Here is a 10,163-nt window from a genome sequence, read left to right on the forward strand (position 1 = left end):
TTTTCTATAACAACATATATCATTAAAAAGTAAAAAATTAAAATGACACCAAAATAAAAAGTTTATGTTATTTTCAATATTTATTTTATCCCTTTTCTTATTATTATATAATAAATTATATAAATTAATAAAAATATAGAAACGGTATAAAAATAATATTTTGAGAACAATAAAATAAACTTTTAAAAAACATAAAATACAATAAATAAAATTTAAAGAATGAATAAAATGTAAAATTGAGACCTATTTAATATTTTAAAAGAGAAATAAGTTTTATTTTAAAGTTATATTGGTAAAATATAAGTTTGTTCCACTAGTTCCATGGGGTAAGGATGGAACAGGTCTGTTCCACTCTGGTTTTGTCTGTTCCAAGTCTTGCCAAATGTGGATAGAGATCTCTGTTCTATTTTATATTGTCCTGTCCTATCCAATATACCAAACACACCCTCACAGATCTTAAATTATTTGCAAGGTTTGCTTTTGGACAAAAAAAAAAAAACAAATGTTTTGAAACTTGATTATTCAAATAGAAATTAACTCAAAGTTGGTTTCATTCCGATACAATTTGAGTTTAACATATTGCCCATTTCAAATACGTATCAATATACAGATGATAAAAGTTATAAGAGAACGAGAAACTTACAAAAAGAATATTCAGTCTCATCTCAAAATCACACCGAAAAAGGAACAAATAAAAATAGACTGCTGCAAATTTCATTTTGCAGATCTGGGAGGTGGTTTCTATGATAAACAAACTGACTACATTTTTTATTAGTTCACCGGGGGGGAAAACGGTTAAACCAACTTGTCTGTCAACTCGGTATATATTCGATCTTTCATGGCATCCCTGTTGCTTGTCGTTAGAGTAAACACAGTCGCCCCCGGATGATTTTTCAACCTCACCACTGCACAAAAACACTTCCCCTGGATGATTTCTTCCTCATTTGAAACATTTCTTTTAAATTGTGAGTCAAGTCACAGGAGTGTGTAAGTTGGTGATATGAATTCTGTTGGTGATTTTAGTGTCACCAGATTCATTTGGTGTAAGGGGTAAATATACGAGAGCTAAAGGGGTCTTTACTTAGTTTTTTTATGCAAGTTAGGAGGTGTAGAGCGTACACTTGTATAAGACTAGATTGATCCTGGTACAACCAAAAGGCGGGGGTCAAGGGGGCAGCGCCCCTGGCGGGGTCCAAGGGGTTTATGGAAGAAGTGTTGTGAAAAACATCTTTCTGATGTGTGTTCACTATATTTTCGTATGAAAGCAGCTTGTTGGAACTGACTCGTTTTGGTTCTTGACAGATGGTTAGTTCCTAACAGAGGTTTTGGATCTATAACTGCTGTTAACCTTCTCATAACCTTCTATAACAATCTTTGGTCTTATCTAATTTTCTTCTTATAACCTTCGTTTTTTGGCTCGAATCTAAGGTTCGGAATATTCAAAACCTACATTAACGTAATCTAATTTGTGCCTAAGAAATTAGATTGTTCCTTCTTGAATTATCCAAAACTCAGAATTTCGTGCAACCCAAGGCTATAGAGTAGAAATATCTGATTCGGAACGTGATATACACGATCCAAGCAAGAATCCACGCAATTGTGATTTCAGAAAACCACCATATTGTTCATCTACCCCAACAAATTCAGACTATTTTCTGTACCAGAGAACATAATATGGAAAAACAAAAAACAACTGCAGCATCGAGTATATGCAAATATACCTGCAGGAATATCTAGACCAGCTTTTGGAATCGGGATGGTAGCTAGAAAGGGTTTGTTAGACTCCAAAACTCGCAAGACTGTAGGGAAGAACAAAGAACTAAACAGCTCCATCTTACCAACTTCATCAATCACAAAGAGATCTGTGTCTTCTTTGATCTGGAAATGAAACGAAGATCAACTTCCTAGTGCATTAATAGATATACCGAAAAATGAAATATATTTTCATGTCAAAGTGTCAAACACAATACTTCCCATATTAAAAATCGATTTGGATTGTGTTACAGATGCAATACCAACATTTTCCATCTATAGCAGTTGCTAATGAGTTTGTGGTATTTATAAGTTCTCACTTAGACATTTGGCAAATCAGTTTTTGAGGTGGAATTCATCCATTTGACCATATAAGTTAAAGGGGTCTCCTTTTATAAAGTACAGAGAATTTATTCAATTATATCTTCCCTTGTCCTTTCTGTTTCATAATAAGATTGCGCATCTATGTTCCAACATCAACAGAATTGCAGTATGTCCCAGTATATATACAAATAAGATTGACCAGCTGGACCAACCTGTAACTCAGGCAAAGCCAAAGACTCAAATGATCCTACGTCGACTTTGTATCTCCCCACAGTAGGCCATCTAATGGACTCTGCACTGCCATGGTCAAACCAAGTCACCACGGTGAACAAGAAAACATAAATATCAAAGCGGAAAGTGTAGGATATGGTGCCTAATTTAAATTGAAAACCGGTGAACTACTATCTGCTCAGAAGGTGGGGTACAGGAGTTGTAAGAAGCATATGTTGGTTAAGGCAGTTAAACAGTTAAGAACGACAAATATATTTCTGTCTTATCGACTCATTGTGGCTTATATCCCAAATTTTACTTCTCCCATTATGCCTCGAGTTTTTGTCCCAAACCTTCACAAGATCGTATTCATTTTACAGGGGAAATGATTAGACCCATGGTTTTCCTTCTTACTATTTTAGCATATTATCCATAATAAATTTGGAAGCCTAACTATGTGATTTATCTTTCTTTTGTTCCACCACATTAACAACTTGTGTTTTTTGTATTTTATCAATTATCATAATTCATAAACATAAAAGAGGGTTTATGGGTACCCAACATTAATAGCTAATATCCTACAACTTTTAATTCTCCAACAATCATAAATCATTCGCTATGACTAAAAGAGGTAGCTTGTACCCTTTTTCATTTAGACAATTATACCTTAATATCTAAACATCAACAATGTTGTTTCAGAAAGAAAGAAATGCTCCTTCTGTCCCATGACAAAAGCAGCATTTCCTTTTCGGCAATTTTATAAGATCTGGCTGACCGTACATAATCTTTTGATTTGTACATAGGACCTCCAGTGTATTTGGAACAATTCCAAACCTCTGGAGCAAGTCAGCAGCAGACTTTTTATGACGATTTTTCAAGCTAAAAATAACTTATCTATCCATTTCACACCACAAACCATTGATGCCACTTATATTGATCCAGAAAACTTTACGATATTCATGGGACAAATGGAGTAATGCACATAATGTGGATAGCAAAAATGTAAGCCATCGTTGTATGATCAAAAGGTATAAAAAAATACTTACCTAGAACTGTGAATAGAAGCAAGTGGAGCAGTACGACCATCTAACGTAACCACCTCAAACCCTACCCTCTCGCCTCCTTGTCTGATCTCGCCTGCGTATTCCAAATTTCCTCTCAGATTATCATTGTTTGATCAGTAAAAAAAAAAGGCGAACACCTAATCGTATGATTAAATTGGTACAATGATAGAGCGTTACGGGTAAAGAAACCCTGAATCTTTAAATTGGGGTTGGAAATTCTGAGTGTCTCCAAAACCCTAGCAATTAGAGTGGTTTTACCGACGCCCTGAGGAGTGAAAACCAGATTCAACTTCAGCTATGATTCGATTCAAAGGAACGTTGGATTCAAAATGAATCTATGGAAACTTACAGGGGAGCCGGACACCAAAAAGCATTCTGCTGGGGCTGCCATCGCTAAACTGTCGATCTCTCCGACCCTGTAATAACGGTTACAGTCGTATGAAAGAGTATATTAAATTATATATGTATTTTGATATTTATCCATGTTTTTTTTTATTAACCTTCATATCTAACCCGTTACGTGAGTCGACTAATCTTAGGACAGTCATCTGCTTTGCAAATGCCCCGGAGTCACCGTATTTGAACCTCCATGGCTACAAGGGGATTTTTATTCCCCCTTGGATTTAAACCCGAGACCTTCTAGTATTTTTGACCTTTAGAGTCAAGCTCAAACCAATCAGATATCACACCTTGTGGTTATCTCTTAGTACATTTTATGTGTATATGTATGGAAATATGTTTTTTGTAATGTTCCAGTAAATACATAGTTGTTTTACAAAGTTGTTTTCAGCAACATGATTATGTATTTAGATGTTGATTTTCCAAGTTTACTGGCATGAAAGATGAATCAATATTTCAGATATTTATTATTTTACCTGATATGTTTTTAGATTATTTTAGCAGAAAAATTAGAAACTCGTTGATCTTAATACCTGTCTAATACTGTGCATCTCAAGAAAAGACATCGTCGTTAGTAGTAAGGGAAAGGTTGAGGTCTAGTCAACCATTAGGCATAGTATTATTGATGCAATGTTCCAGTTTTTCAATCTGTTGGGGACTAATATCAGACTTAGTCGACGTTAAATATACTGACTATATCTTAATATTAGTTTTCAGTGTATAAAAACTTCCACGGCATATGTTTGGTATTTTCAATTAATGAATGCTTACAAATAAGTCATATGAGCACATCGTCACACATTTGAACGAGTTACCAAGTAGGTGGTGTGGAACTATAATCCCCTACGCTGGTTAAATAGATACATACATAAGATTCATTAACCAAAATAACGTCATTTGGGAAAGAACATACTTTTCGTCTTTCAAATAATCAAATATAGTAATACTTCATACACCGACCACGATTGGAGGTGTCACAAAAGTTCAACGACCGAGAGACAGCGTGATATCCACCATATCTCTATAATATTAGCATGAATAACAAATGTTTATAATTAGAAAAAAATCATAAATAACAATAAAATAAAATGTAAAACCCGTAAAAAGAGATATCATATCAAATCTGACAACAGGTATCAACTTCAATCATATATCATAAGCTACACATACAAAGTTTGATTTTGCCGAATGTTATGCAGGAGTCGTACACCAAATGCTTATCGGGTAAGTGCTTATTAGTAAGAGTTACCATCCGTGCTTATCTTATCGAACAACATTCTGGACCATCAAAAATATATTACTGGTGAGTTGTGGTAAAATAAAGTTCTTCCTTATTTACCGAGTAAGTGTTTAATAAACGACCCCGAATGTTACATGGTGTATCGATATTTATGAAATTATAGCAACCGGTGTTAATTCCTTCATGTTTTGTAGAGGATAAATAAAAGAAATGGGAGAGGAAAGACAGATGTTCCGCTGTAGCACAACTCAATGAAAAGATTTCAATCTTTCGACTCCACCTAAAAATGGAGTCCCAGGTTCAAGTCCTGGCAGCGGTACATATTTTTTTCAACAAAATTTAATTTTGAGTAAAGTTCCATTTTCGTCCCTAATCTTTGTCTACTTTAACGAATCTCGTCCCTATACTTCATTTTTGTTGCATAAATACTGTTTTGATAGATTAAAATCTTACCCGATAAGTAAAATGATAGTGTTGAATTTTACTGGTAAGCAGTTATATATATAAATGTTTGATAAACGCCTTTAAATCATCTTAAATTAAGTGTCATTGTTTCTTTTCGTTAAGAAAATACAAAAAAACAAAATTATTTTTTAAATAATATGTACATTACGTGAAATTACAATTTAATTTAATCGTTGATCATAGATAGTAATTTTATGTAGATTAATTATTGTTTGATTGTTGTTTTGTATCATACTTTGATGATCAAACAATGATAATAACAGCTACGTAAAAATAAGATCGTATCAAAGAGTATATTAATATGTAATTTTGAAAAGGACCTTTAATTTGAGTTTGTTATTTTGATTTCAGGTTTGCTACTAGTTTGTCTTTTATTTTTGATTTCTTGGTCTTTTACTATCTGATTTCTTTTTAACTGAATCTAAGTTATGGACCTCTTACCCTCTAATTTCATGCTACTAACTATTAATGTGTAGTGTATTCATTTGCTTTGATTTAACCGAAAAGTAAAATATGCACATGGCAATATGATGTCTCGGTTTATCCGAAATAGTCAAAAATTAATTGAAAACCAAACCGAATAAGTTATATTTATTCGATAACTGAACCGTTTAATCCGGAAACTAAATAACCCGAAATCGTATTGGTTCGAATGAGTTATTTGGTTTCAGAATTTTTTTTGACACTCTTAAATGTGCCCCTAATAATATAAGTTTATTGATCCGTCACTGAGTTCATGGGTTTAAACATCACCAAAGCTGAGGAGGGTGTGTAAGTTTATTTGTTGTATTTGCCGTATATAAATATTATATATAATTCAAAAAAAAGTGAGATTAGTTCAATAATAATTATGTGGCTATCATTTTTTGTGAGATACATGTTTATGTATTGTTTCACATTATTATTACATGTCATGTATTTTACATTTATAATGTTAGCATGCCTAAAAGATTTTTATACGTATAATTATGTTACGTATAAAACTTAGAATTTTTTAGATTAACCTGGATATCCAACCCACTATGAAAACATAGAATTTTATAGTATGTGTGTCAAAACAAATCAAGATGTTGGTACAATATAGATCTCTCAGTACATTTTATGTGTCTATGTATGGAAATATATTTTCTGTAGTGTTCCAGTAAATACATAGTTGTTTTACGAAGTTGTTTCCAACAACATGATTATGTATTTAGATGTTGATTTTCCAAGTTTACTGGTATGAAAAGTGAATCAGTATTTATGATGTTTATTATTTTACCTGATATGTTTTTAGATCACTTTAGCAGAAAAATTAGAAACTCATTGATCTTAATACCTGTCTAATATTGTGTATCTCGAGAAAAGACATCGTCGTTAGCAGTAAGGGAAAAGTTGAGGTCTAGTCAACTATTAGGCATAGTATTATTGATGCAATGTTCTACTTGATTCAATATGATGGGGACTAATATGAGACTTGACCAACGTTAAGTTTACTGACTATATTTTAATATTAGTTTTCATTGTATAAAAACTTCCACTGCATATGTTTGATATTTTCAGTTAATTAATGCTTAGAAATAAGTCATATTAGCACATTGTCACACATTTGAACGAGTTACCAAGTTGGTGGTGTGGAACTATAATCACCTAAGCTGGTTAAAAAGATATATACATAAGATTCATTAACCAAAATAACGTCATTTGGGAAAGAAACTACTTTTCGTCTTTCAAATAATTAAAAATAGTAATTCTTCCTAAATCGACCACGATTGGAGGTGTCACAAAAGTTCGATGATCGAAAGAGAGTGTGATATGCACCATCTCTCTATAATTTTAGCATGAATAACACATGTTTATAATTAGAAAAAAAAATCATAAATGAACAATAAAATAAAATGTAAAATCTGCAAAAAAGAGATATCATATCAGATCTGACAACAAGTATATAAGTTTTATAACTATGAAGAACAATTGGGTTCAACTCCAATCATAGATCATAAGCTACACATACAAAGCTTGATTTTGCCGAATGTTATGCAGGAGTCGTACACCAAATGTTTATTGGGCAAGTGCTTACTAGTAAGAGTTACCATTCGTACCTACCTTATTGAACAACATTGTGGACCACCAAAAATATATTGTTGATGAGTTGTGGTAAAATTGTTCTTCCTCATTTACCAAGTAAGATTTTCGATTTTTGTCATATCTTTTACCAGGTAAAGCTCTCAAATCTCGCCATGCTCATCTAGTAAGTGTTTAATAAACGACCCTGAATATTGCATGGTGCATCAATATATATGAAATTATAGCAACCGGAGAAGATTCTCCGGTGTTATTTCCTTTATGTTTTGTACGGAATAAATAAAATAAATGTGAGAGGAAAGACATATGATCCTCCATAGCATAACTTAAATCTATCGGCTCCCCTAAGACGGCAGTCCTGGCAGTGGTATTTAACTTTTTAACAAAATTTAATTTTGAGTAAATTTCCATTTTTGTCCCTAATTTTTGTCTACTTTAACGAATCTCGTCCCTATACTTCATTTAATCGGTTTTTATTCTTAATGTTTGTTAATATTCAACAGATTTTGTGTCTCCATCCAGTAACCGTTAGTTTTTTCGTTAATTCAGGATATATTGGTTATTTTTTATCTTTAAATAATCATATATGAACTCCGCCTAGACCTTTTCGATTCTTTCTCGAATCCCAGGTTGCACCATCTTCATGATATAAACTTATATGGCTAGCAAAAAAACATCTTAGCGGATTGGTACACAGGAACAAATTATGATCCCCAGTGTCGAAAAAAGCTAGAATGAAGACGCGCCTGTTACGCCCAAGGTAGAGGCTGACTCCGGTGGGGGTTGCTACGCCGAAGGGTAGGGACTCGGGAGCAACAGAGGAGAGAAAAACATCAAATTTAGGAAATGTCGCCTACCATTATCTGAGTGCTCAACAATCAGTTTCTCGAATCGCTTCTTGATGGCGATGGTAACCAAATTATCGAACTGTAACTCTATGCTTAAAACTGGCCTCCAAGAACAGTGGAGCAGTTAGTTTATATCAATTAAGGATATGAGTTCGTGCGAGTAGGCAACAAAAACCATCTATTATCCAAGTTAGTTTTTAAGAGTTAAAATTAAAAAATGTGATCATGTAGTGACGAATAATAAACTTAAATTTATAAAAATAAAATAAAAATATGGTGTAAATGCTTTATAATATAGTATAGATAGAAAAGAAGAGATTATGGTAGTTCATTTAACAAGTATCCTAAAGTTGAATAGAGGTTCAGATTAAATACCAATACAAAAGCAAACCGATCAATGTGCAGCTTCACATTACAACAGCTCCTTGTGGATGAAGGTTGTGTTTACAACCATTTGGAAGCACCAAGCACCGCCACGGAACACCTCAGGCAGTGCGCATTTCATGGCGGACATCGGCCATGCAACCACCATCAACAGTCAGACCATAAACCACATTTCCAGCCACAGCGGCTGGGCCCATGGTTATCGACTCACTCTGATACAATACAACATATAAAACTGACCACATCTATCTTCTGTATCTACGTTTTAGAACTTTCTGCAACAATAGAAACCAAACAAACCCAGGAAATATCAGGCAGAGGTAGGGTCTCAACTAAAACCGTAAATAAAATAATGCAGGTGGCAAAACTGTGATGATCTGGGTACCTGGGATCGTCACTAGGATTCTAGGCCAACTTCACTGTCATCATCTTCTAGCTTATCGGGAGAGTCGGTGTTTCCCGTCTCTGGAAAGAATTCATCATCAGGGTACAGCTTCTGAAAGAGCTGCCATATGCCAACATATACCAAACACCAGTCAAAAAACATATTAATTCAAGATTCTGAATAAAATAGTATGCTCCTTTGTCACTTTGAAGACACGAAAACACCATCTTTGTAAAATGCAATGGAATGATCATGTATAAAGACTTGCCTCTCGACATCCAAGGCCAAGGGGATTTTCGGGTGCAGTTGGTAAGAGGGGACATAACAGTACAAGAACTTGTTAAAACACGTTCGGCGCGACATTGAACTGGGACAGGACAAGTTCCGGTGGGGACATAACACTAGGTCTTCAAATGAACGATTTGAAGACCTAGTGATTCTAACATTGGATGTTAAAATGCTTATGCTTTGAAATACAGTTTTTCATTCTTTCCCCTCTGATATCTCACGGATGTCACCTTTCTAAGTCATTGCTAATTATGCAGAACACGAGATCTTTATCCAAAGAACAACAAGCAAGGCAGTAGGGAGGTCATTATATCCGAAAGAAACTAAAACAGGCAGAGAAAAAAAAATGGACCTTCCAACTGATGAGTGATAAAGGGCTAAACGATCTATGCCGTCTGTTGTCCTGAGAATATCTTTACAGGATTCTCCACCATCTTGATCATAATCAACCATGACGATGGCATAGAGAATGATCCTACAAAGAAAAAAACATGGAATTAATTATAGTTTTTTGTACAAACAAATATAAGCATCAAAGACATGTACAATACAAAATTACGATTTAATCTTCGGAGGCAATTTCTGTTGAATTAATCTATATTAAGATCCAATTAACACATCAAATTGAATACATAATCTTACTTGATAAACAGGTTTGGCGTACCTTGTGGAATAGAAGAATTCAGACTCTGGTTAGTGCTCTGTTCTTCATCCATGCTTTTCCAAGATACGCCTTTATG

The 10,163-nt window shown here is 33.9% G+C and overlaps 1 protein-coding gene and 1 long non-coding RNA gene across 2 annotated transcripts; both read right to left on the reverse strand.

Moving 5' to 3' along the window:
- Positions 1–592: 592 nt before the first annotated feature.
- Positions 593–3,767, reverse strand: LOC112504896 (cancer-related nucleoside-triphosphatase homolog). Its single transcript, XM_025108852.1, has 6 exons — positions 3,700–3,767; positions 3,528–3,615; positions 3,333–3,423; positions 2,289–2,373; positions 1,722–1,878; positions 593–905 (listed from the first exon to the last, which is right to left on the reverse strand). Exons 1-6 carry the CDS (start codon positions 3,739–3,741, stop codon positions 796–798), a joined length of 573 nt encoding a protein of 190 aa, XP_024964620.1. The 5' UTR covers positions 3,742–3,767; the 3' UTR covers positions 593–795.
- Positions 3,768–8,672: 4,905 nt separating this feature from the next.
- LOC112504895 lies at positions 8,673–9,892 on the reverse strand. Its single transcript, XR_003068293.1, has 3 exons — positions 9,776–9,892; positions 9,136–9,255; positions 8,673–9,025 (listed from the first exon to the last, which is right to left on the reverse strand). It is a non-coding gene; the product is annotated as an uncharacterized LOC112504895 (long non-coding RNA).
- Between the last annotated feature and the right edge of the window lie 271 nt (positions 9,893–10,163).

The sequence above is a fragment of the Cynara cardunculus genome, unplaced genomic scaffold, assembly GCF_001531365.2.
Source record: "Cynara cardunculus var. scolymus isolate 2C unplaced genomic scaffold, CcrdV1 Un_Scaffold_7258, whole genome shotgun sequence".
NCBI classification, from domain to species: Eukaryota; Viridiplantae; Streptophyta; class Magnoliopsida; order Asterales; family Asteraceae; genus Cynara; species Cynara cardunculus.

What these genes read in the sequence shown, in the direction of transcription:
- LOC112504896 (XM_025108852.1), bottom strand. Translation starts at nt 3,741, where the DNA reads ATGGCAGCCCCAGCAGAATGCTTTTTGGTGTCCGGCTCCCCT. An exon ending in GATTCAGGGTTTCTTTACCC is followed by an intron (nt 3,424 to 3,527) that starts GTAACGCTCTAT and finishes TGGAATACGCAG; the next exon opens with GCGAGATCAGACAAGGAGGC. An exon ending in TGGCTTTGCCTGAGTTACAG is followed by an intron (nt 1,879 to 2,288) that starts GTTGGTCCAGCT and finishes TTTCATTTCCAG; the next exon opens with ATCAAAGAAGACACAGATCT.